The 26,953-nt window shown below is 42.9% G+C and overlaps 1 protein-coding gene across 1 annotated transcript; it reads left to right on the top strand.

Annotated features, from left to right (window-relative positions):
* Positions 1 to 12,589: 12,589 nt before the first annotated feature.
* Positions 12,590 to 26,417, top strand: per1a (period circadian clock 1a). The gene is given in 20 exon segments (XM_048230637.1): positions 12,590 to 12,675; positions 14,323 to 14,900; positions 15,705 to 15,961; positions 16,320 to 16,441; positions 16,683 to 16,884; positions 17,255 to 17,446; positions 17,718 to 17,796; positions 17,981 to 18,087; positions 18,407 to 18,560; positions 18,982 to 19,009; positions 19,011 to 19,220; positions 19,436 to 19,547; positions 19,789 to 19,948; positions 20,297 to 20,412; positions 20,683 to 20,853; positions 20,990 to 22,302; positions 22,503 to 22,692; positions 22,879 to 23,062; positions 23,517 to 23,667; positions 24,082 to 26,417. Coding segments are annotated over 19 exon segments (4,305 nt in total). The 5' UTR covers positions 12,590 to 12,675; positions 14,323 to 14,577; the 3' UTR covers positions 24,316 to 26,417.
* Positions 26,418 to 26,953: the final 536 nt, after the last annotated feature.

Below are 26,953 nucleotides of genomic sequence, written 5' to 3' on the forward strand. Positions count from 1 at the left end.
TTCGTCAATCTTCGTTCTGTGAGCGTGTGGCCATGTATCCTCTGTAAATATAACTTGCTTTTCTTATATATTGTTCATACTCCAACTCCAGTAGCTCTGGTTATTATGCCAATGGCAACAATGTGGAGAAAAAAAAAGAGAAAAAGACCCCGCCCGGCAATTATTGCTGTACACCAGATGTGATACATATATATAGATATATATTGTTCTTTGTAGAGTTTTATTCTGATATAATGTTTTTTGTAGGTTGTGTGTGCGTGGGTGTGCGTTTGTATTTTTTTAATTTTTTTTTCTATTCATTTACTTAATGCTTCTAACCGGAACTACTGCCTATTGTTCAAAGTCTGTATAACTCGCACGTCCTTTCTTTTTTCTGTTTTTCTCTGTAACTTGCAGAGTCTAAGTGTATCATTGTACATGGGGAGTAGCCTCCCTTGGAAGAGGAATTTGAGCATTCAGCATTCACGTGTTTTTCGCTACTCTCTCTTTCTCTTGCCTGCGCATATCTTCTTCTCTACCGTTGTTTCTGCCAGCAATTCTGTCTTTCTTTTCTTTCTTTCTTTCTTTCATTCTTTCAGCCATGCTCTTAATCTTACTCTTTTTATGAACTGCCACAGTAGAGCTGGACCAATGTCTGTAGACTTGATTTGTTTTTTTTAATGTCTTTAGTGTCTTATCTCTTAAACATTCCTTCATAGCAGTGTAGTAATATACTGTCTATATTGCTAAACACACAATATGTGTGTCCAGATATTTTAAAATAAATAGGCTTACAGAAGTTAACTTCTATACTATCGCCAAAATACAGAGTAGTGAAAGCCAGGAGCAGGGATGGTTAAGGCAAAAATAAACCAAGACAATTGGTTAATGTCTTGTATTATTTGCAGAATTGTATCTATTCTCTCATAATGTAGCACAAACATGAGAGTTACCAACAAACATGTATATTGCCGCATTATAACCAATGCTCTAGTGCTCTGTAGATGTTTAAATATAAAAAAATAGACTATTTATGTGAGGTAAATTTTTTTAAGTAAGTTGCTGTCTTTATCTCACAACTGGGCTAGCTCGTATTGCTTACTGCCAGTGGATTTCCATTTTCTACATTTTTTATGTTGGGGGTTGTTATCATGCACAATATCCTTGTTTTTGACAGCGCTTTCTGACTGGTTTGATTCAGTGACTGTCAGATTCAGACTGAGAAAGAACCTTGTGCAGCTCCCATCTAGCAGGCCTTTAGGAACTCATGCTCTATTGCTAATTGAACCAGGTTACTGCACCAGGATGCCCACACAAATTACCCAGGCACGCTCATGGGAAGGACAACCCCAAAATGGCTAAAATTTGTCCTTATGACTTTCCTATTGGTGTCTAGCAAGGATATTATAAACGACTCAAAAGCACACTTACCACTGGGTCCTTATATGCTACTGCCGTATATGCTGGTACAAGCCTGTTGCTATTGCCATGGTTCTCTCTCTGTTTCTTGTTTCTATTATTCTCTCTAGATACTGCCTTTTTCTTTTTTTACTTAGAGACAGATTATATTTGTATATTAAATATATTTTTGTGTGTAAGAAGCGGACAGGGCGGGGGGCGGCTTCATTCAGGACTCAGCGCTGCCTCTGCAGCAACCACTGTGCCCCTGCCCTATCTGTCTTTATGTCTGTCAGTCAGTTAAAGCGCTGTAGATTATACACTGCCAAGCAACTAGGGAGATTCGATCTTCTGTTCTGATCTGCTGTCTTACTTTCTTGTTGTTTATTCTGTGCCCTTACCGGTTTGCTCTTAGTGGTTTGCTCTTGCGCGTGCTCCAACCCCTTTCCTATTGGGATCCATTTCTCTCCCTAATGACTTAAGCTGTCTGCCTTGAATGAATCAATGAGAAGGTGTGAAGCTCAACCTGATCGGATTTAAGACTTAGGCGTTTGTCTCACCCATGAGAAGACCTCAATCCTTAGAGAAGATGGGGAAGCCATATTGTAATGTTTTGCGATGTCTTGCATGGCCAGTTTATTCGGTGTGTCCTTGTACATGTACCTGTGTGTCTCTTAGGTGTATGTTTGTTTGTTTGTTTGTGCGTATGTGTGTGTATGTGTGTTGTTGGTGAACTTCTGGCCCCTTGCAGAATATCCCTGGTTTATCCCCATAGATTAGGCCGTTTAAAATTGAGGTGAGGGCAAGCTGCCCCAATTACAGTCACTCAAGGACTAAGAGGGAGAGCTGGCTGTTAGGTGTGACAGAGAGGAAAGTGTGAGACTGTCGTCAGTGCTCAGGTGTGCACCTCTGTCACAAAAAAGGCTTTTTGTGCTCCTTCAAAAGCTTTCATTGGTTCACACAATGCAGACAGAGGAGGTATGTCTGAGAGAACATGTTGAGACAACTTACCTGAACTCAAGTCAATGTGTTTCTCTGGGATATTCACCCTTTAACTCATCATTTCAAATATGACTCTCTCTTTGATTAAAACAAGAGATGGCCTTAGAACATTTCATTTGTCATCATCATCATCACACTTCCCTTTGTCATACCTAATCCCACCCTGAAAACAGAGCAAAACTAATTCACAAGTAAATTACCAAAGACCGCATTGTCTTGCTTATGCTGCCAACTGCCAATGAAGATGAATTGAGAGACGACACACACGCATTTGCCCCCAAGTTAGCGAGATAGAAGATGTACCTCATGTTACAAAGAGCTCACCCCTATTGTCAATCACCTGTAAGATGTGGCATTTGAACTTTTTCTGTGACTTTAGGTACATGGTAGGCAGTAGGAAAACGGGGGAGGTGTGTGCATTTATCCTGAACATTGAGGGAAAAAAAGAAAACTAAATGAGCTTCAGAGACCCTGTCTTCACTCTCCCTCTGGTTGTGGTGTATCCCTTTGGCCTGATGCTCTCCACGACCAATAATAGCACAACTGTTCCTTTTTTGTCTGTCTCTGTTATGCTGACAAGAAAACAAAACATGGACGAAAAGCTTCTGAAGTATAGCTGTTAGAAAATACTGTTAAAAAAAATAACAAAAAAATCTACCGTATATTGTGTGGTGTTGTAGTGTGGAGGTGTACCTTGGGGAAAGGGGGGTCCTATGTTATCTGGTAGAAACATTTTAAAAAGCAAATATATATTTAAAATCAAATGGAGATTCAACACCAGTGATAAATGAAAAAAGGCAAATTAAGACAAACCCTGATAACGAGACAAGCAGATATCAGGCCATCTGCAGTCCAGGTCCAAACACACTGAGGGGGTGGGTGTAATTTAAGACCATTTTATGGGGGTAGGACTTCAACATAATGGACAAATCATTTGAGGCAAATTTATAGAGTGCTCAACAAATTGTAAAGGTCATAAAAAGAAGACTAATAAAACTTGATGTTTGTGTATTTTTTTATTTTTTTATTTATTATTTTGTTGTGGGAGTGGGATCCTAGTTAACTAGGATCATTTTCAAATGCCAACTTGTAAGACCTGCTCAATGTTTTCAAATTAGGAGGGAACCTAAGAAGACTTAGAGCTCTCATGGGTTGGCTGTACATTCAAAAATGATCTTCTTGTCAGGAACTTTACTTTTTGATTAAACCATTGTGTACTTTACTTCAAAGAAAAATTAGCTATGGCTTAACAGTGTCGCAAAATGGCACAAGCTAGTTTGTGTTTTGGTTGGAGGAGGGAGATAGCTGTTTTTTTTTTTTTATTATTATTCAGTTAGTTGGAATACCTGAAATGAGACAATGTAATAAACAAAAAAAAGCAAAGCCCATCCACTTAAAGGTTAGAGTGTTGGAACATTGTGGAGTGTTGTCATCTGCCCTATCACATTGTTACTGTCATTTTTAAGTAAGTGAGTTTGAACAGTGGAAAACGGAGAGTAATGATGCCAAGATAGTGGAGGACAGAGGACAGTTGATTGAAGCTGGAAAGAGGCAGGTGGAGCTTTTCCACATCCTGGGTATCTATCATGCTGAGCAATGTCCAGAATGTCAAGGAAGGCATTGAACTGAGAGCCATATTTGCTGTATTGATGTAACAATGTATCGATTTATTTTTTTTGTTTTGTTTTATTTTTTCTTCATTTCAGTTAGGGGGAATACACAGGCAAAGTTCTTAAGGCCAACATTACGCTTGTTCATCTTGCCTTATAGGAGGGACAAGGTGGGATGGCCACTTGTAATGTTATCCTCCTTTATATACATTAATTTATTTGCATATTTATTGTGTCTTCGTTTCCAATGGATTGACAGAATGGATTACAATGAGACAGATGACCATTTGAGAACCAGACATACATAAACCAGTTGTAGAGTAAACCTGTCAATGTCTTATTATATTGATGAACATCATGGGAAATATATATAAATATATATATATTGGACAAATTAATAATTATAATGACCTGTGTTTATTGTTCGGAGTTAGAAAATCAAAATGTGTGTGTGTTTGAAAACAATGACATTAAAATAAACAAAATATATGATAAAAAAGTTCCTTTGTCAATTGTTGTACTACTGAAGTGGTAAATCAACAAGTGGTCATCACTTGTTTTAGTGTTTCCTTACACAAATGAAGAGCATATACTGTATGACGAAAGAGATAAATATATCAAATATATCACACTCAAATAACACTCAAACCGGCCAACCTAATATGCTGTTGGCTGGACACACTGCAGATGACAGTAACATATCACCCAATCATTGTTGACCAGTTGCAAAATATAAGAATAACCATAACCCTGACTTACAATGAAAGTGCAAGTTTGGCCAATCCCTACTAGTAATTGTTGATTTGGGCCGCCCACACTGTGCTTTAGATTGCTTGCCCAAGTTTTGATTGCTTGCCCAAATCTGCAAACTGAAGAAGGCACGTGCCGAACCGCATCTGTGCAAATAAAAGTATTTATGCATAATGCAACCTCTCTCCACTTTCTGTAATCTGACTATTCAGGCCAGCACTCAAATAATTTGGGAAAATATGCATTGAGTAAAGCCTGCTCCAATCCTCACTTACATTGCCCAAGTTAAGTAAATTAATTGTTTTAAGTGTTTTTGAACCTGCCACATTTCCATTTTCCATGGTTACAACATGGGACAGATATTCATTATTATGCATGTATTACATGTAGGCAATGTATAATGCTATATATCTTTGTTGTACGTTTATAACATCACACAACACACACTGTGTTTGTAGGCCTATGGCTTATCAACACTACTTAAATGTCACACGCACACTTGCCATTACACCTCAGTCCAGCAGATGGTGGTGGTAATGCACTCCGTTTGCAAACTGCCAAAAAAAAACAGGCCAGTGAACCCTTCTTTTTTGGTGAGCTTTTTTTTTTTTGGCAGTTTGCAAACGGAGTGCATTACCACCACCATCTGCTAGATTGAGGTGTAATGGCAAGTACAGGCTACCCTTTAGCCTCGTTCTGGCCGCCGGGTGAATAAGGCGAATAGAGCATCACTGTCCCGCCCACAGGAGTTTCCGGAAGTAAGAAATCAATGCAATTTCTCCATTGACAATTCGGGTATTAGCCATAAAAACTTAACTGCACATGGTAGACTCAAAACCAGCTACGGCTGTACTAAGCGATTGTGTATGCTCATATAGACGCCAAAAATAATTCTGTGGAAATGCATGGATTCCAGTTGCTGCTACTGGAAGAAACTGGAATACATGCATTTCCACTGAATTATTTTTGGAATCTGATCCCTATCATACCTGTTCATTCTTACTCGTAATTTCGACATATCGTGACTAAATTGAGATGGCTGCAAGCGCTAAACCATTGAAGATACTGTCTGTATAAATCGTCTTGTAAGTGAACTACCAGTGCTTTATTTTCAAAGTTTTCAATGTCTCGTTTTAAATGTCAGGGCCCTCGGAAGTCTACCAATGAAGTGTGGAGATACATTGAGCCTCGTAAATGGTGTAAAACAGTGATTTATTTGCATGGCTAGCCCGATGCCGAAGCACCACCATTGAAAAAGCTGTTGGTAGCATTGGCTAACTAGCGCCAGATTTTGGAGTGCAGGGGACAACCCGAGATGGGCTATGAGACATACGTTCACACTCGGTATCATGTTTCAACACACTTTAGGTTAATATCACACCGGAATTCTCCTTTAACAATCTTTGACTTTATCAGGGAAAATTATTGACAAAGATGGCGGAGTCTTTTACTGCCTATGGCGAAATTCTTAATGTGAATAAAAACTTTCTAGACGAACATTGGTACTTGTATCAACAAGGATTGTGGTTTCTATATCACATGAACTTAGTCAGGGCCAATAGAGTGTCCCAGTGACGCCACTTCCATTTGCCTCCATGGGACCTATCTTTCAAAAATTTTTGAACGCCAGTCTATGACGAAAAATAAATGATTTTCTGGTCCCGGTTGACTTGTGCCTTGAATTACCCATATGATGTTTGTCAATTTTAAAGACAATTTTTCATGTAAAGACATTTGCAGTTTGTTTCGGAACTATTGAATTACAACATTGTGAAAGATCGTAATTCCAACGACTACAAACCCATCAGTCGCGCTAGTGACGTTAGCTCATTCACAGCCACACTAGATTGTACAAGCATACCAGCAACAGATCTTAATTGGGCTTTTCTTGCCGATGAAAATACCATGAGTCAGAGGATTAAACACATCAGGTAAGTTGTATTCGTCCATATTGTACATTAGATACTGTTAAGTGACATAGCAGGCAGCAAGATGCAACCGTTAACTAGCATAACAGCTAGCATGTTAATCTTATCGTTTCATTACGTTGGTGACGTACATCGTTAGAGACGAGAGATGTAGTCCACTGAGCGGATTCGCACAAAACCAACATAACTTTTGAAGTCTATCGAACAACAGTACTTTCTTGATGTGAAAAATTATCTTTTAAATTCACACACATCATATGTGAAATTCGTGGCACAATTCAAACTGGACCAAAAAATAATTGTTATCTCTCCATTAACTCCCGTTCATAATTTTTTTTTTTTTTGAAAGACAGTTCCCTTGGAGTTTCCCAGAAGTAAGAAAATGCAATTTCTCCACTGGGACACTCTAGATACACCATCAAATAGGGGAACACTGGAAATAAAAATGCTAGTTTGAACACAATCCTGAACAATCCCCACATCGCGACAGTGATGCCTCTGATTTGGAAAGGTATGATCATAGTTTGAAACTTTATCAGAAAATTATTGACTAATCTTTTACTGCCTATGGCAAAAATCTTTATGTGAATTCAGACATTTAGAATGTCATTATAATGCTCAGGGCTAACATTAGAACACTAAAACATGCTGTTTAAACACAACACAGGTATGAAATATATTATGTTTTAGTGACCTTGTTGTTTCTATGAACATGAATGGTTGTTTATATGAAACATCAACTTAGTCGAGGCATAAAAAAAGCCCTGTATATCCCCATTAAGTACTTAAACCTTTGAAACTAGCTAGCTGATAGCACAAGCTGGATGCTACCACCCGCAGCTAGACACTGCAGTAAAATGGTTAGCAAACCGTCCATGCCCCCCGTGAAATATTTCACTGTTTCAAAGATGGAATCAAGAGTGTCCAAAGGGGTGAAAACCACTTTAAATCGGGTCACATTATTGACTGTTGTGTGTCGAGGGTCAGCTTGTGGGTTTTGTAAGGGCCAGCATGAGGGACAAGACCTATCAAACCTACGAAGTTGTGTGGTGAGCTTTGCAGGGAGGTTGGTAATGCTAGTTAACATTAGCTAGGCTACTGTAGCCTTTATACTGTACGAGCCATATCATCAATCATTAATCTAGAAATACGTCTTCGTACATTTAATGAACATTTTGTGTAATAATTCACAGCAAGTTAATAAACTGAATATGGTGGTCCAAGAGCAGACCATGCACCGGTTGCCCATACAAAAATGTGATATATGGCAATATATGTAAAGTACATATATTATGTATATATGTATATATATGTCTATGGACATATATTTGCACTCAAAAATATATTGCAAAATATATGTAATGTTCTGCTATGTCACAGTTATAGAAATATGTCACAATATATGTATATTTCAGAAATATAACATTGTTGATGTTCCAAAGAAAACACACAAAATATTTGTTTAACCTTTTATTAAAGTTTAATATTTCCACACAAACAGTGAGTAGGCTACACTCTCCAGGTAGAAACTTTTTCCCTGTATGGAAGTGGCACACATTGATTTGGCAATAAGGGCTATGAGATGAACATGTAGCCTAATGATCCATACATCAGAATACTTTGACAAGATTTGGGAAAGATTCTTGAAAGATTGGAGTCTTTTAACTAATGCCCCCATTCAAGCATTACTCAAAAGATTATCTTTCAAGAATCTTTCCCAGATCTTGTCAAAATCTTCTGTTGTAAGGATGGCTTAACACTACCCTTCACAAACTAAAGATCCATTTAGGCCTACTAATGTTCACGTTAGCCTGCATGGTTATTAGCAGCCACTTTAAATGTAAGTTATAGCTAGGTTAGCTGCTAGCTAACTTACTCACACCTGATATTTCATTCAAACTAAAACTTATATTCATAACGACATCTCAGACAGGCTTTTTGTTGGATATGATGTTAACTAGCTACCATTCTAGATATTTCACATAATGGTAAAGTTAGTTAATGGAAAAGTTAACATTAACAGCTAACATGCTAGCGTTAGCAATATTAGCTCGCTAACGTTATCGATAGCTAATTGATAACATTAACGTTAGCTAATTCTAACATGATGGTTAGACTGTTAACAAACGGATTTGGTTAACATTACATTATAAAAACAATATTTTTCTAACTAATTCCTATTTCCTAAAAGCCTTCTTACCAAAGATTGTTAAGGCGGAGCAAGATACTTCGTCGTAGTTCATGTTTATGGGCGCGAAATGGGGATCGAATCCTGTCTGCATAAAAGGCGTGTCGATGGCGTATTAATGGCGTAAGTTGCAACCGACCAACAGCAGCGGCAGAAATAACCGGGGCACACCTGATATAAGATTGATTTTCTCCAGACTGGATTGCTCAAAAATGCTAAAAATGTACCTGAAATGTTCAGAAGGGTTTGAGGATCATGAAAATGTGCCCGAAATTCACATTCCTAACTCTATAGAACCAAGACCTTAGCATATTTGGTGAAATTCTGAGCTATGCCCATAGACTTCAATGGAGCAGTCGCTGCCTCTGCTCTGCATAAAGGGGGATTTTGACCCCCCCTCGTGCGATCCGGGTTCCCGGAAGTGGCTCCTGATGAAATATCTTGCTCCGCCTTAACAATCTTTGTTCTTACCTTGGATATGATGACAGCAGAGTTTGTACAGCCTACACAGTCAGATGCATGACAGGACAGAAAAGTGACGGTTGAAGTCACCGTGGGTTGGATTTCAAAAGTCAGTCAAGGGTGGGGGATGGGTATTGCTGTGTGCGCATGCGCATGCGCATATCAAGATGAGATAAGCATCTGTTATATTTAAAGTAGCTGTGGCCTCACACATTTTTTGTATGCATATAGTGCAACCCAAAGCGCTCCACACAAAACATTGACACATAAGGCAAAAGATGCTGAGCAGCATAGTCGACATCATACCTGTGACGCCAAGACATAAACAAATTCACACTGTTCTCCATTTAATAAGTAATGGAATCAAGTGTATGGATATGTATGCCACCATATATAGAGACTACATATAAGTCTGTCACATATTCACACATAAACTTCTCCATATATTTGGAAAACAAATAATTGGATATAGTATATGAAGATATATGGGGAATTAAAATATTTTGTATGCATGTATGGACATATAGCTTTGAATATATGTTTGACATAAATATTTGAATCACATATATGTCCATATAAGTAAAATAATAAGTCCCTGTTATTTGACATATATGTTCATATATTGCCATATATCACATTTTTGTATCAGGATGGCAGTCAGATATAAAGCACTGCACAATATGAAGCACTGCACACTGCTAACGTTAACGTTAACCGGTTTCACACACACGATATAAAATACACGATGGTAAATATAACATTCAATACCAACACTATTATTTACACGATTACTCCTGAAATAACTGCTATTAACTATATAAAAATCATTGTTTAGAGGAAAGGGTTCGCGTGCTGTCGCAGGTTGTAAATGATTTTGCGCTGGTTCGTGCTGCTTATATATTTTTCAGTGAGGCGCGGTGGTTTATGGGATGAATAGTTCCTTTGCTCGGAAATGAAAATATGTACACAGTCTTGTACCTTTGACGTTTTTTGGGCTTTCTCTTCGTTTTTTTCACTCGAAATGATATGTTGTATGCTTATGAGTTACGCCGTAGCTGATTAACCTAAGACATGCTCTAAAACTCTTTAGATACGGATTTTTCCAAAACGTCAAGGGAGAAATGAATGAGAAATTTCGGAGGAGGGGGACTGTGATGCTCTATATAGGCCTACCAGAGCCCGTTTACGGAGAGCCTCCCCACTCTCTATTAATCCCATACAAACCGAATTTGGCTGCAGTTCACCAGAGTTTACCTAGATGGCGATCGCGGGCGAGTCCAAAATACATGGGGTCCTATGGAGCTACATGGCTACATTTATTGTTTTCACCTATTTAACAACTGAAACCCTCAGATTTTATTTTATTTTTCGCAAAACGGATATGGATTATCAATCAAAAGTGAAATAATCCGAGTCATGTCCTTTCGTTTTTCTTACAGGTTGGGTCGTTGTTGCCCATAACACGCTAGCATTGATGCTATGCTATGCTATGATCATGCTAATGAATGACGTCATTGACACGTTTGAAAGGCTTTTTAGAACAATTAAGTGACTTTAAAAAATATAATACTCAACCAAGTGTATTGTCTTTGCCTCCCCTTTTGAATACAATATTCAAATTACTTGAAAAAAAATTATATCCCGAGAAAAGTGGATTTTGAGGGGTACAGCTCCATAGACCTCCATTCATTCTAGACTCGCCCGCGAGCGCCCCTAGATGCAGTACCACACCGGAAGCGTTCCGAGAGTGAAGGTTCTCCCCTTATTAGACATTCTCTGGGCCTACCCAGAGCCCGTCTACGGAGAGCCTAGCCACTCCGTATTAAGTCCCATTGTACCGAATTTTGGTTGCAGTTCCACCAGATTTCCACTGGGGGCGATCTCCATGAGTGCAGAATGAATGGGAGTCAATGGAGCTAGACGGCTAAATTTGTCTCTTTCACCTGATTGTCGTTGACAAATCTCAGATTTGATTATAGTTTGTATAACTTCAACATGGGTTATAGGTCAAAAGTTGAATGAACGAGTACTTATGTCCTTTTGATTTCTTACAGTTTGGGTCGTTGTTGCCCATAACACGCTAGCATTGTGCTAATGAGTGACATCATTGACATGTTTGAAAGGCTTTTTAGAACAATTAAGTGACTTTAAAAAATATAATACTCCACCAACCAAGTGTATTTTCTTTGCCTCCCCTTTCGAATACAATATTCAAATTACTTGAAAAATTCTATCCCGAGAAAAGTGGATTTTGAGGGGTACAGCTCCATAGACCTCCATGCATTCTGCACTCGTGGACGAGCGCCCTCATGTGGAACCACAGAAGGAACTGCAACCAGTTCAGAAACCGGAAGTCTTCCGAGAGTGGCAGTTCTCCCCTTAATAGACATTCTCTGGCCTACCTTATTTTTGTAGAGCTGCAACTGCTATCGTCTAACTAACTAATGCCCCCTTGTGGATATTTAAGAAGTAGCCGTCGTGATCGCGTATGCCACCAGGAGGAGTGTTGAGGGTCATTGAATGGATTTGATTGGTTGTGACAGATCCAGTCCATGTGCAGGATAGAAAAAAGGAAATTTCAATGTGCCAGTCTGTTTGTGTACCATGACCACCTTTGCTTGTGAAGAGACCTTATCAGCTTTGTTCACACAAAGCCACCTCAGAGGGTCATGGAACATGTGCATGCAAATAAATACTTTGTTGCAATCATAGTGAAATGTATCAATGCAAAGACTGAAAAGAGATACATGCTGCCGAATATGGCAAAACAAGTTAGGCTAAACAGTCACAGGTTACAGACATCACCACCACAATACAGACAAAAAAAAGTCAATAACAGTTTAACCTATAGTTTTTCTTATATGTATATTTAATTCATTGCCATTACAGTGTCTCATACAGGCCTTTAATACGTTGGCATGCATGTATAATAATGCTAAATAAAAGAAGTATGTGGCACACAAGTGACATCTACAGCATACAGTTAGAGTCGTATTAGTCCAAGGCAAGTGTGTGTACATGCTCTCAGGATTCAAGCAGAACTCCAACACTGTGCCGTCGCAACGTGACTACTGAGCCCCGTGCTGGAGAACTCCGCCTCCAGATCTACATATAAGGATTTGGGGCAGGGTTTTGGGCGCGGTCTGATATTATTGGGCGGTAATGGACTAGTTTAGAAACCAATCACCGTGGGCGAGGGTGGTTCCTGCCTCGTACCCCCTCCTCGGTGGGAACATGATGTTCCCCATCGCAACTTCATGGCTCCTCCCGCACGTGTTCCGATGCGTGTAGAATGCTGTAGGTACACACATCTAGTACAAGGAACTCGCGGTCTGTGTCAGAAACGCCCAAGCAAGCTGTAAGTACTGGACGCTTCTGTCTGTGTGTCTTCTTTTGTCTGACTATTCTGATACTTCTGATAGAGACATGGACTATTAATTGTAGATGTAAAGTTGCTGTTGATGTGGGGTAAAGTTATAGCTGAAGCATGGGTCGTGCATGTTTTATTGATAGATATCCGTGTAAATTGTAATCTTAGCTATCTGTGTTGGTCGCAAGCCAGTTAAGTGCTAACAATGCAAATTGCATCACATTGCGTTATCAGGAAGTTTCTGATAATTGGAAATCACGAGTTAAAAATCTCGCATGTGGTGCTGATATGTCATTTAAGGTTGTGTGTATAACGTTAGAGGTGATGTTTTGACGGTGGTATGTTCCAATTTTACAAGGTAACTTCACTTGGCTAACGTTAACTTTACTTTGCTTTGCTTGTGGCTAACGTTAACGTAAGTGAGTTAAAGTCAACGTCCTCACTGACGTTAGCGATCGAAAATCATGTCGGTAATGTGATTTGTTAACCAAATAGAGGTCATAATGATTATCATTCGGTATAGCACTTTCTGTAACGTTAGCGTATCGTTTAATCGAGTTGTTAAACTATGCATTTGTCAACAGTGGCGTGCGTTAACCGCTAACGTTAAGCCTTTGTGCAGTTCTAAATCGATTTACGGCTGGCTAGCTAATGTTGGCTCTACATACAGTACATACGGGTGATGAACTAGATAAATGTAACCTTAACTTAGAAATGGGTCTGTCGTGTTTCCTCATTTTACACGTAGATTATTATATCTATATGGAATAGATATATTTATTCAGTGCGGAGCTTGGTTGGTGGTAACGTTAATGCCACGTACATCATCTAACATGACAACAACTAACGTTAACCCTATTTCCTATACCCCCTATCATTTCCTTTTTATGCAGTTAATCATTTACTGATTAATAGACACAAACGTCCTAATTTAGTCACAGGTGTTTATCTTAAAGATAGTGACCGCAAGTCTAATCCACTGCACTTTTAGTCACTCAGTGAATAACCAATCCTGTCGCGGTATCTTGTGTTGTGTTTTGTGTGCGCTCAAAAACGGCGGTGTTCATATCCAGTACTGTCTTTAAAAAATGAATTTGATTGCTAGTTGCTAAAATATCAACAAACGTTCTCAAGATTCGCGGACTCAAGGTCTTGTTTTGTGTGCGCGCAGTATCCGACTGATAACGTGGACACTGCAATGTTATGACTTGCCGTAAAACACGCCTATTTCATAGACAGTCTTGTTGCGGTTAAAGTATGCATGCATAGCCACACGCAGGCATCAATGAAGGGGTCAAGCGCATTTTCCCAAGTGACAGAACCCTGAAAATATATGGCAACAAAATATTTTTTGTCTGGCCTCACCTAGTGACCCTTAATACTCCTTCCATATGCACTTGCAAGTGTTAGTTTGCTGGTTAACATACAATAAAAATTAACGCAGCACATGCAATTAATAAACAGATTTATTAAGTTAATTTTGGTCTAACAATTGATTTATAGCATATGTATCATGTACTGTAATTCTCAAATAATACAAAATAAGATTGTTTGAGACTATTACCTCTGCTGCCTTGAGATTGTATGCGTCACTACCGCATGCCACCACTAATTGTTTTTTTTTTTTACCCTCAGGTTGAAAATGACCCAAGTCTGAACAGTCTAGATCTCTACAGAACAACAAAGCAAGCAGTCCGTTCTTGTTTTCTCTGACTAACACATTGAATCAATCTGCAAGGAGAGGTGTCATCTCAGGAGACGTTTTGGCCTGAAGGCCAGCCCAGTCCAGTCCAAATCAATGCTCAGTCAAAAGACCTCCACATACACCACTTCCAGCAAGTTAGAGACTTGTTATAACACTTAAAGACTCCAATTCATCCTTTCACTATTATGAGTAATGCCAATTCTGAGGCCACTGTCAGTAGCAATGCCAGCAGTGCGGTGGCCAGGGCAGAAGAGGACGATGATGCCAGTCATGAGGCCAGCTCCCCGGGGCTGACTGGCAGCTCGCTGTCCAGTGGGAAGAAAAAGACATCCAATGGGAAAAGGGACACCAGGGCTCCTCGACGAGCCAACCTTGATGACACGGACGGCCTGTCCAGCGGGAATGACTCGGCAGAGAGGGAAAGCGAGAGCCACGGTGGCCGAGAGGCCTCCACATGCAGCTCGCACAACGGGAAAGACTCGGCCATGGAGACTACAGAAAGCAAGAGGTGAGGCACAGAACCAAATTGCACACAGAGAGCTCCAAGTGCAGCCTCTATTAAATTGAAACTAAAATGTTTAATGCCAGTAGGACTCCCAGTTCCCTGATTGGGATTTTATGATTCAGAAGTTGGGCCCTAGATGAACAAATATTAGCATGAGTATTAATATTACACCAACTATTTGCTTATTAATACTGGCTCACGAGGGAAGTATATATCTGTGGGACTCTCTTGGGTCCAGTGATAACCACTATTGCCTTTGCCTAACCCTTTTGTCTGTATTGAAGGTAAATGTGACGTTTAACCTATTTTTTTCTCAAGACACCTGTGAATAGTTACTCTGTTTTGTGACCAGTATGGCAAATAATGTGTGTGTGAAAATAATGTTAAACATTTCACTTCGAGCCAGTGTGTTCCCCCCCCTCTTCATCAAAGATTCTAGAGCGGAGCTCTGTTCTAGAATCTTTGCTTTTCATTATGTTCATGTATTTTACATGCTAGTGGTTGCTTGCTGTGTAACCTACCAACTGAAGAGATTTCTATTATTCAATAAGCCACAAAAATGCAAAATAAGGAATGTGAACACAGTGTTGATATGGTCTTCATACCCCAGGTCGTTTAAAAAAATAAATTTAAAAAATCATCACAATAAACAATTTGTTGATAAACAAAATTGCTTCTCAATCTTAAGTGGGTACCAAAAGGAAATTGATGACTAATAATTTTCTAATTAAAACAGTTCCAGAGCAAACATGTCAAACTGGAGTAGTGGCCTTAACCCCCTCTCACCACCCCTCTTTTGGACTACAGCTCAAACTCCCAGAGCCCGTCTCCCCCCAGCAGCTCGCTGGCCTACAGCCTGCTGAGCGGCGGCAGCTCGGAGCAGGATCCCCCCAGCACCAGCGGCTGCAGCAGCGACCACCCGGCGCGGCTGCAGACCCAGCGCGAGCTGCTTAAGGCCCTGCGTGAGCTCAAGATCCGCATGCCCGCTGACCACAGGGGCAAGGGCCGATCCAGCACGCTGGCCTCTCTCCAGTACGCCCTCAACTGCGTCAAGCAAGTCCGCGGTGAGTCTACCGGAATGCTCTCTTATGTAACGCAAGGCTCGAGGTCCTGCGTAGTCAAAGGGGATCACTGACTGGATTTCAGTGATTCCCAGAACATAGTGTTTTAATTTATGAATGTAAAAAAAATAAATAGATTAAATAGTTTGAGAGGTAACTGGTGTAACTGAGAGGTAATATGGTGCAAAGTTGGAGGTAATGTTCAAAACTGTGTTAATGCTGAAGTAAGAATATCAGGTATGCAGTACTAGTTTGTGGTTGAGAGCCTGCTTTTGAGTGGGGCATGGTTAAACAGAACATAGCATGTATTATATCTGTTTATGTTTTATTACATTAAAGTTTGGGTCTTGTGTTTTTACAGCAAACCAAGAGTACTACCACCAGTGGAATGTTGAGGAGACCCACGGATGCTGTTTGGATCTCTCCACTTTCACTGTTGAGGAACTGGACAACATCACCTCTGAGTACACACTCCAAAACACGGTGAGAAACCAATACCCAATATCAGCTACTTCATTTGGGGTTGATGACATGCACATTTCTTAATCCATGGTCCACATTTCTGATATCTTATTAGTGCTTTACAAATTTCTGCTCTTTTTAAAAAAAACAACAAGTTTTGTCTATATTTTCAAAACCTGTGCATTCTACCCATGAGATCTGGACAAGTACCATAACTTGTGATATTTACGCCACCTGTTCTCCTCACCCTCTCCTCCATCAGGACACATTCTCAGTGGCAGTGTCCTTCCTGTCGGGCAAGGTGGTGTACATCTCTCCCCATGCCTCATCCCGGCTGTGCTGTAAGCCTGAGCACCTGCAGGGGGCGCTCTTCTCAGAGCTACTGGCGCCACAGGACGTCAGCACCTTCTACAGCAGCACCTCACCCTGCAAGCTGCCTGCCTGGCCCTCCTGCAACAGCTCAGGTGTGTGTGCGTGTGCGCCTTTTATATGGGTCAGAGTGAGAGTGAAGGAGTTAATACAGATTACTTAGAACACAGATAAAAAGTTTATGCCAAAAAGCTTTGAAAATATAATGTCTTCGTCATTGTACTGCAAAACGTGGTGTTGTTAATCTAAAGGTTAGCACTCTATCAAAGGGCTGATACACTCCCACACACATCTCCAGCTCAGCTAACCTGCATGCTGTTAATTCAGTGGGAGGAATCAGGAGAGCTTACACATTTGAGTATAAGTCTCAGAACACAAGGCAGGGGTATTAACCTTTAACAACTGTGTTCCAACAAACAAATTGGTATTTGAATAGGGGATTAAAGTGTGTGTGCGTATGTGTAGACTCCCCAGGAGACTGTGCACAGGAGAAGTCCATGTTCTGCCGGATCAGCGGTGTGAAGGGGACCGAGGCTGAGGTGCGCTACCACCCCTTCCGCCTGACGCCGTACCAGCTGACCCTGAGGGACTCGGACATCTCCCAGCCCCAGCCCTGCTGCCTCCTCATCGCAGAGAGAGTGCACTCTGGATACGAAGGTAGGAGGATACACACTATCTCTCTCTCTCTCACACACACACACACACACACAGAAACATAAACTCTCTTCACCTCTCCTTGAACCCATAAGAGGAAGCTTTCTTTGCCTTAAAGCTGAGGATCTCCCTGTACTTAAACACACCGCAGCACCAAAACAAAGCCACAAATTCATTTACTCATTGTTTCACACACTCTCCCTTCCTCTTTCACTCTCTCTCACTCTCTTTTTTTTTTTAATCACTCACATGCTCTTTCTCTATCTCCCTCCAGCTCCTCGTATCCCTGATGATAAAAGAATCTTTACTACGAGCCACAGCCCAAGCTGTCTCTTCCAAGAGGTCGATGAAAGGTCAGTGAGCCCTTTTTATAGCATCAGATCAAAGCAGTTGGATTGTGCCAAACACTCTGGATGTTTGATTATTAATAACTACATGTGATCATATCACGCACGCCTCTGCTGTTCTGTTATGGAGTTACAGTGAAACTGATTGTGCATTGTTATTAATAATGTATGTTTATTGTGTGTTTGTTAGGGCTGTACCGTTGCTAGGCTACCTGCCACAGGACTTGGTGGGGAATCCCATGTTGTACTACCTTCATCCTGAGGATAGGCCCCTGATGGTGGCCATTCATAAGAAGAGTGAGTGGTCTACTCTTTGTTCATTCACCTGTGGCTGCCACATGGTGCTTCTATGGAGTCCACTCTTGTGGTCATTGGAGCAAACTGATTGCGATTTAAAATATAGTATTTTCAGGCTCCACCTGCTATAATAATAATAATAATAATAATATAGTGCAGCACTGCTTATTTATACAAATTGGCCATGTAAGTGGGGCAGTCATGTCTTTGTAGTTTCTTTTTATACTGTAGAAGAGATTGACCTTTATGTTTCGAAGAATAATTTGTTATGACTGACCTGTGCTGGGGCCTCTTTCCGTCTGCCTCCCCCGTACTTTAGTTCTTCAGTTTGCCGGCCAGCCGTTTGATCACTCCTCCTTGCGCATGTGTGCGCGGAGTGGGGAGTATCTCTACATCGACACCAGCTGGTCCTCTTTCATCAACCCCTGGAGCCGCAAAGTGGCCTTCATCGTGGGACGGCACAAAGTCAGAACGTGAGTGATATGGCGCCTTGTGCTGTGTGTGAGATTAGTCATTCGGTTACTTCAAACTTTTATTTTATCAACAGCATCAGAAAAGAATTGTTTCCAATGGGAGCAGTTTTGTTCAAATAATTTCAGAATCTGTTGACACATTGTTTGACCCTGTGAAAACTTGTAACCATCACATATGGGAATACTACAAATCAAATGAATAAGTCCATATTTAGAAAATGTCATAAAAAAAAGGATAAAATGATAAAGAGAAATGCAGAAGGACAAAGTTATTGTACAAAATACTCGGGGCCAATAATTACCTTGTGGACTTGTCTATTCATCAGATATCTCAAATGCTGGACATGTGTTAAAACATTTCTCACAAATATCTCAGTTGCCCAGTATCCTCTCAATAAACTCGTCTCTCCCCATCCTGCAGGAGTCCACTGAACGAGGATGTGTTCACGCCCCCCTGCTGGCAGTGAGGTGCGCAGCGTGTCCCCCGATGTGGCTCAGCTGAGTGGGCAGATCCACCGCGTGCTGGTGCAGCCTGTCCACTCTGGCAGCTCGCAGGGCTACGGCAGCCTGGGCAGCGGCACCGAGCACCACGCCAGCACCGGCTCCTCCAGCGAGAGCACCGGGCCCGTCAAGGAGCTCCGCAACCAGCCGCTCAGTCCCGTAAGTGACACACACACACACACACACACACACACTAATACATTATTTGTCTAGTGCTAAGTGCTAAAAGTTGCAGTATTGGCCATATTTAGTCTCAGACTGAGACATCCATAGTTGCTCTTGAAATATGCACTTTAACATTAACACACACTGTCATGGCCTGTTGTTGTCTACTCACCCTCATAAAAACTGTTTGCCCCTTTTTTGTCCTTCAGATGATGACCTTCCAACAGATGTGTAAAGACATACACATGGTAAAAAGAAATGGTCAGGATGTCTTTATGGAGTCACGAAACAGACCTCAACCTTGTAGACATTCTAACACAGGTAATGGCAACTATTATGTTGTAAACAGACTTAAAAGTAACAAAATTCTAGAAGTGAACCTAGTTGGATGGATTTGCCAGAAGTGTACATTTTATTTTGTATCTTGCAGTCTAAAATTAAAATCACATCCAAAAGAGAATGGTGTTTCCTTTATAAAGGCTCAGTGATTTTATGAGATATATCACTTCAGAGGTTTCTGAACTTTGTTGTTAATGCTTTTATGTCTCTGTGTATTTTATAGTGGCTCGAGTGACTCAGAAATCTGCAGAAATTCTCAAAGAGGGACCCCAGCTGGCTCCACCTGCTCTGAAAGCCCCCCAGATACCAACCTCCCCTCCCAGGAAGGAACAGGTTGCGAGCTACTCGTACCAGCAGCTCAACTGCCTGGACAGTATCATACGGTAAGCCAGTTTGAGTGTCTTCCTCTAGTGTGACCTTATAGACCCTTTCAACAAGGTAAACAAAAACAATGCTTGAACGTTTAGACCCTTTCAAGAGTTCCATTATCAGCATCATAGTTGGCCCCACAAGGCTTCCGTTTTAACATTCCATATGTTACCTTAATGCAGAGGAAGTAGATTGGGAACCAAATAGAACGTTCAAGCATTGTTTTTGTTTTTATTGTTGAAAGGGTCTTATAGACTGGGGAGCTATTTGGCCACTGGGAGCCATGCACCTCTGGCTTTTTTTGTGTCTAATTCTACAGATGATGATTCGGGGTCTGATGATTTCTGCTTCATCCTCCTCAGGTACCTGGACAGCTGTAACGTGCCCAACACGGTGAAGAGGAAGTGTGGCTCATCCTCCTGCACCACCTCCTCCACCTCTGATGACGACAAGCAAGACGCTGCCGGTGGAGTTAAAGGTACTTACTACACTACTGGTTAAGGCTCTAGCAGTTTTAAAGGAAACCGTGTAGAATACAAATTTCATAACAGTGAGCTTGTCAGGTACAATAAGGCTCTTAGCATCGTAATTAAACTGACTTCTAAAAACCGATATTGAATACCAGAGTGCGTAATGTACTGATGGTTAGTGTGGCTGCCCTGAGTGAACTCCCCGTGCGTCTTGCGTCTTGGCTATGCGACCTGAGAAAGTTCCGACCGATCAAGTTCCCTGTGCTCGTCTCCAACAGGCATAGCCAAGACGCTGGTGGCAGCTGATGGGTCTAAGCCCCCGGGTCCTACTCATGCTCTGACCCCGCTGGCTCTGCACTGTAAGGCTGAGAGCGTGATTTCCATCACCTCTCTGTGCAGCTTCAGCAGCACCATTGTCCATGTCGGAGACAAGAAACCTCCGGAGTCAGGTAACCGCTCATTCTGCGTCTGTCATTTTTTTTATCTGTCCTTCACTTTTTGTATCTTAATCTGATCACTCTGAAGTGCGTTGCATTTACTCTTGCTCTAACGTTTGTCACACTCTGTATCCTTGTTCTCCTGTAGATATTGTCATGATGGAGGAGGCTCCCACCACCCCCACCTTCACGCCAACCCCAACCCCCTCCACACCGACCCCGGCCGCCAGCAGCACGCTCCAGCCACCTCCCCAGGCCTGCACCTCCACGCTCCCAGACAAAGACAACCGCAGGACTGGATCGGCATCCACACCGGGCGGAGGAGCAGGAACAGGAGCAGGTGTGGTTCCAGTGGGCCTGACCAAGGAGGTGCTGTCCACTCACACGCAGCAAGAGGAGCGGGCCTTCCTCAACCGCTTCAAGGACCTGAGCGAACTGCTTGTGCCTCAGCCCATTCCCAGCCCTCCACGCCGGCAAGCCACAACGCCTGCAGCCAAAGGTACAGGTGTCCGTAGCTCTCAAGATTACCCAGCGGGAGGGACCGGCGGGCGAAAGCGAGGCCGAGGGGGCAAGAGGCGGAAGCACCACCCCGAGGGCTCCCAGCTGGGCAGTTACCCCCCACCCTTCACCATGCCTCCCCGAGCCCCCACGGCCCTGCCCAAGATGGCCAATCATGGCTGCTTCCCCACCAGCCTGCACCTCCCCATGGGCCCCCAGACCTCCTCGTCCTCCTGGCCCGCCTCTGTGGGCTCCCAGGCCAGCATACCGCCCAGCCTCCCCCAGTTTGCCCCGGGGTGCCTGCCTTACTACCCCATCTACCCCGGCCAGATGCCCACCTCACAAGTCATGCCCCCCATGGTTCCGCCAATGATGGCATTGATTCTGCCCAACTACATGTACCCTCAGCTCAACGCTCCCATGCCAAACCTCGGCCAGAACATGGGGGGCGCACCCCAGCTGCCACCCCAGATGAACTTTCTTGCCCCCCAGTTCAACACCGCTATTCCACAGATGAACTCGATGAACCCAGTTCTGAACCCAGCAGCTGTTGGCCAGCCCAATTTAATGCCGTCGATGATGCCGTTCAACCCTGCCATGCCCGCTGTCCCGCAGCCCTTCTACAACCCCAACGTTATGTACCCCCCGTTCCCAAACGCAACTCCCGCGGTCCCCACCCCTGGCGTCCCGTTCGCCCACGGCCCTTCGCGCTCCTGCACGCCCCAGTCCGGCGGGCTAGCCAATGGAGAGCGAGACGAGACGGACTCGCCCCTCTTCCACTCGCGCTGCTCCTCGCCCCTCAACCTGGTGCAGCTGGAGGAGCTGGCCGTCACCAGAGCCGAGAGCTCAGCGGCTGGACTGCGGCAGACGCCGCCCCCTTGCGGAGTGGCTTCCCAGGGGAAGCCGGGAGTCCCGACCTCCGTCAGCCGCAGCGACTCCGAAGACCCCAAAGGAGACGATAACGTGAGTCCTCCTACTTTTTAAACATATTATGCAGCTCCGAAGAGCTATGTGTAGATACATCACAGGCTGAAAGCATCTTTCTGATTTCCTTTGCATATGTAGAAATGTGATAAGTCAACATTGCAATTTCAACATTGCAAACTCATCACACTTTCTCTTTGACCAACAACTCCGGTCCTTTTCCCATTGTTCTGCTTCAGGTGGAAACAAATGACTCCAACCATGATGCCATGTCCACCTCCAGTGACCTTCTGGACCTACTGCTGCAGGAGGATGCACGTTCAGGAACCGGGTCTGCCGCCTCTGGGTCAGGATCTTCTGGCTCCGGTTCTGGATCCTCAGGCTCTGGTTCCAATGGTTGCAGCACTACAGGGAGCGGCACAACAACTGGTGAGTCCCCGCTGACTTGTCTGAGACACGTCTCTGCTTTCCGCTTTTAGACCGTAACCTTGGCGTTAAAGCCTTAGCAGTTCATAAACAATAAGAAGCCCACAGACAAACCAAATAATGGTAACCCATCCTGCAGATGTCTTGACAAGTGTTTTTTTTTTCCCCCCTCTTTCTTGGATTTAACAGGCAGCAGTAACACTAGCAAATACTTTGGCAGCGTGGACTCCTCTGAGAATTCCCATTCCCACAAGCAGCCAACAGGGGGCGCTGCAGATGACCAGTTCATCAAGTACGTCCTGCAGGACCCCATCTGGCTCTTGATGGCCAATACCGACGACAAGGTCATGATGACCTACCAGCTGCCCAGCAGGTGAGACGGCCGTTGCCATGGTTACGGGGCTGTGGCCCACGGGCCAGTGTGGATGGGGGGTACTCTTGTGTGTCTGGTCTGCGCTCTAGTCGAAGCTTGGCTCACTAGCTATTCTTTGCTCATCATGTAGAAGGGCACTCTGCCAAGGCCAGTTTTGCCCTATCACATAATGTTAACCAAAAAAAGGAAACAAAAAAACAATTCCTGGATCCGTCCCTGACTGGGATCCAATCCAGCATCAAATGAGTCCTGCTGAGAAAGAAACAGACAGATTGCAACTGCAATAAAAACGTCTCTTTGGCAAAGGAAATGAGATTCCTATAAAAGGTGGAGTGCTTTATGTAGGTTGAGCAGTTGGGACATGGCTATTGGGTGGGGCACACTCAGTATTTGACATTACTACATAAGGTTTCATCGCTTGTGTGTGTGTGTGTGTGTGTGTTTGTGATTCTAGAGACAGGGAGACGGTTCTGCAGCAGGACCTGGCGATTCTGAAGTCGTTGCAGAAGCAGCAGCCGCGCTTCACCGAGCAGCAAAGGAAGGAGCTGGGTCAGGAGCACCCGTGGATCCTCACCGGAGGCCTGCCCGACGCCATCAACATCACGGTGAGTCCGCACACAGCAACGTGGTACTTTTCAAAAAAACGTTTTTTTTTTTTTTTTTTTTTAAAAGGAATTCGGTTACTGAGAACTTCCCGTGTTTGTGTGGTGTTGACCCACCCATGTTTGTGTGTCCAGTTTGTGGACACATGACAAACAAAGTAGAGCCCCCAATCACATACATACTCAGATGATCGAGGTATATTGCCACCTCTTAGAATTCTGAGTAGTAGCACTTCCATTAGCAGGAAATGGCTGCATTCGTCTTCTAGAGAGGTGAACCTCAAGGCCTTGTTATGTCTTCTGTCTGTTGTTTTGAGTTGTCCCAAAGGATAGTGTATCAGGAAATGGCCTTGCTATCATTAGCTTAAGACAGTGTCACTTATGAAATGTGTGTGTGTGTGTGTTTGTGTTTTCCAGTCCTGCATTGACTGCAGTGGCACGGCAGTTGAACCTGCGTCATCGCCCGTCCACAAGGATGAGCCCCACAGCGACCTCCGGCTGCCCGAGGAGGTCGACAACAGCGGCGCCCAAACGGCTTCAGACACCACAGCGGAGGGGGCAGAGCGGAGGGCCGCTAGGCCCAGTCTGGGGCCTCCAAGTGACGAGGAGCTGGAGGTGACGTCGTCCGTGGAGGTGTGCGCGGAGGAGTGACGGGCACGCGGCACTGGCGTGAGCGCCGTTTCCAGAGTCCCCAAGAACCTAGAGTGACCCGACGCGATGGACCTACCGCCAGGCCTCCTAGAGCCAAGGTCCAGGCCCAGCTCCACCCACATTGCAAACGGACTGGTAATATTACATCTGTGGGCTGTTCCACCTGGACTAGTTAGATACTGACCCCTGCAGTGAATGCACTGGTTAGTTACAGTTTGTAAATCTATAGATCCAAAGTCCTGGGAAGGATTGGTTCTTTTTGAGTCAAAGTAGCCCAAGTTTAAAGGTGCTGGGTTTACGTGGACCAAGTCAATTGTCAGCTTGACAAAAGTCTGCAAAAAAGTGTAAAAATATATGTGAAAAAGCACATGTCAAGTGTAAAGGTTTAAGGATGTGCCCTTAAAAAACAATATAAAAGAATCTGTGTGCTCATTAGTAAAAGACTAAATGTTGCTATGGATTTTAAATGTCAAAGTTTAATCTCTTTGCACAGAGGCCAAAATAATACGGTCTTCAGTAACTATTACTATGGTTCCTATGTGTACTGAACATATTGAATTAAAGACATAGAAGATGGAGACAAAGAAGACACAAAATGTTTTAACTTGCTTGAAAGTTTTTGAGGGTGCCTGAATTTCCTGTTGAAGTTTACTTTGTCGCAGTAAATTGCATTGGGGAGCTGGTCTCCAACCAGTCACATGGCCCCTTCAAACTGCCAATGCTGCACCGGCACTGGGTTAAGATTTTGTTTCCATATTCCGTTAAACACTCGAACAAAAAATGAACCTGCCATGTTTACCATGTTTTCGGAAAGGGGGTGGGGGTGCTTGCTTGAAATTTTATTTAGATGTTCCTTTAAAACAACTTGATCATAAATCTTAAATATGTGTTTGTTATATAATCTATTGTAATTTACATTTGTAAAGGTTGTAATATTGTGCTATCTGTGTGTATATATGTGTACGATGCCCAGTTGGTGGGCCTGAGGGTGGATTGGTCCATCTCTTAGACTATGTTCATCTGAGTTTTTTTTATTTTATTTTTATTTTATTTATTTCAGGACCATATCTCATACTGAAAGTCCTATCCCCAGAAAAGTATGATGCGGGATAATATGGGCAATTTAATGATTCTGTACAGATTTTTCCATTTTTTTTTTTCCATTTTTTTTCCTTTTGAAGCTCTCAAATGATATTTTTGTACTTTTCATCACAGAGGATGGGCCTTTGTGCATGCATGTCTTGTGTTTTCATTTTTGGACAAAGGGACAAGACTACAGAAATAGACAGAGCCTCCGATTTCTCAGGAGCTTAGATAAGCGTTCCCATGGTAACGCCATTGTGTTGCTGAGTAGACAGCGGTGCTTGAGGAAGGAAAAAAAAATCTAAATGGAAGAAAGAATCTCTCTTTTCTCAAGGTGACGTACTTCGTTTGCGTGTGTGTGTGTGTGTGTCTGTGTGTGTGTGTGTGTGTGAAAGAGAAAAGCCGCTTGAGATGTCAAGGCCACGTGCTGGGGTTGAGATAAACCAACACGCGTCTGCTTTTTATTCGTGACGCAAACAGTAGCTGCTGTGTCCCACAATTCAGACACCTGCTGTGGCGCAGCACGCTGAGAGTCGTGTCCGTGGCCCGGGGTCTGTAGATAAACAACACAGGACAGTCATAGTGATTTTCTCTCACGCCCAGTGCTATATATGTATATTTAACTGGGTAAAACTTCTCCGTGACTAATTTAGCGTGTAACACCCACCTGGACAAGTTATTGCTGATGGTATCTTTAGAGACCATTCTGTACATGTAGTGTGTGATGATCACTGGAGATGATGTCTGTGTTGTTTTACGTGCTCCTCTCATACCGTGTCTGCATGAGGCCTAGGATAACTGCCCCAGTGTACATGAGGCCTAGGATAACTGCCCCAGTGTGTCCAATACCAGGGCCGCATCTCGAAAGGTTTACTGTACTGTGTTGTTGTTTTTTGTATGTGTGGGGCGTCAATTGTGTGTAGCACTTTGCTACACAGCCCCTGAGAGAAACTGAGATTTGTTTTTCTTTTTTTTCCTGCCTGACTTCCATTTTGAAATAAAGTTTTTTTGATTCTATACATTGAAAGTGTTCTTTGTGATGTTATTTAATGGTCCTTACACATTAAGTGTATGTATGTCAGTGTGTGTGTGTGAGAGAGAGAGAGAGAAAGCTTAAAAAAGATCTTTTACTGGTTTGATCCAATGATTTGTGTAGTCATTGGTTTGATCAGTCCAGCTGAATTAGTGTTCCTACCACTAGATGGCAGTGTAGTGCCTCAACACTAATTGGGGGCGATTGTTTTTTTACTCTGCACTTTGATGTTAAGATTAAGTCCTCATCAGGAGCGCTGTATTGATCTGCAGTGCATATGTTCTCATTACGATCACATTTGCCTCATTACCATGGCACTCGCACAAACATACTTTAAATATTTTAACATTTGCAGCAGATCTTCAACTGCTGGAAAGAATTATGGTGTGTTGGCACGCGTCTGTGTCATTTTCCTTCCACGTTCCACACACTCCTTGGTGGACTCACTCTTGCCACAAGAGTGCTGTCATTCTGTGGTCGTGGGATGATGCGAGTTCCCCCCCTATGCAGTCCCAACAGTAC

The sequence above is a fragment of the Alosa alosa genome, chromosome 2, assembly GCF_017589495.1.
Source record: "Alosa alosa isolate M-15738 ecotype Scorff River chromosome 2, AALO_Geno_1.1, whole genome shotgun sequence".
Classification (NCBI taxonomy): domain Eukaryota; kingdom Metazoa; phylum Chordata; class Actinopteri; order Clupeiformes; family Clupeidae; genus Alosa; species Alosa alosa.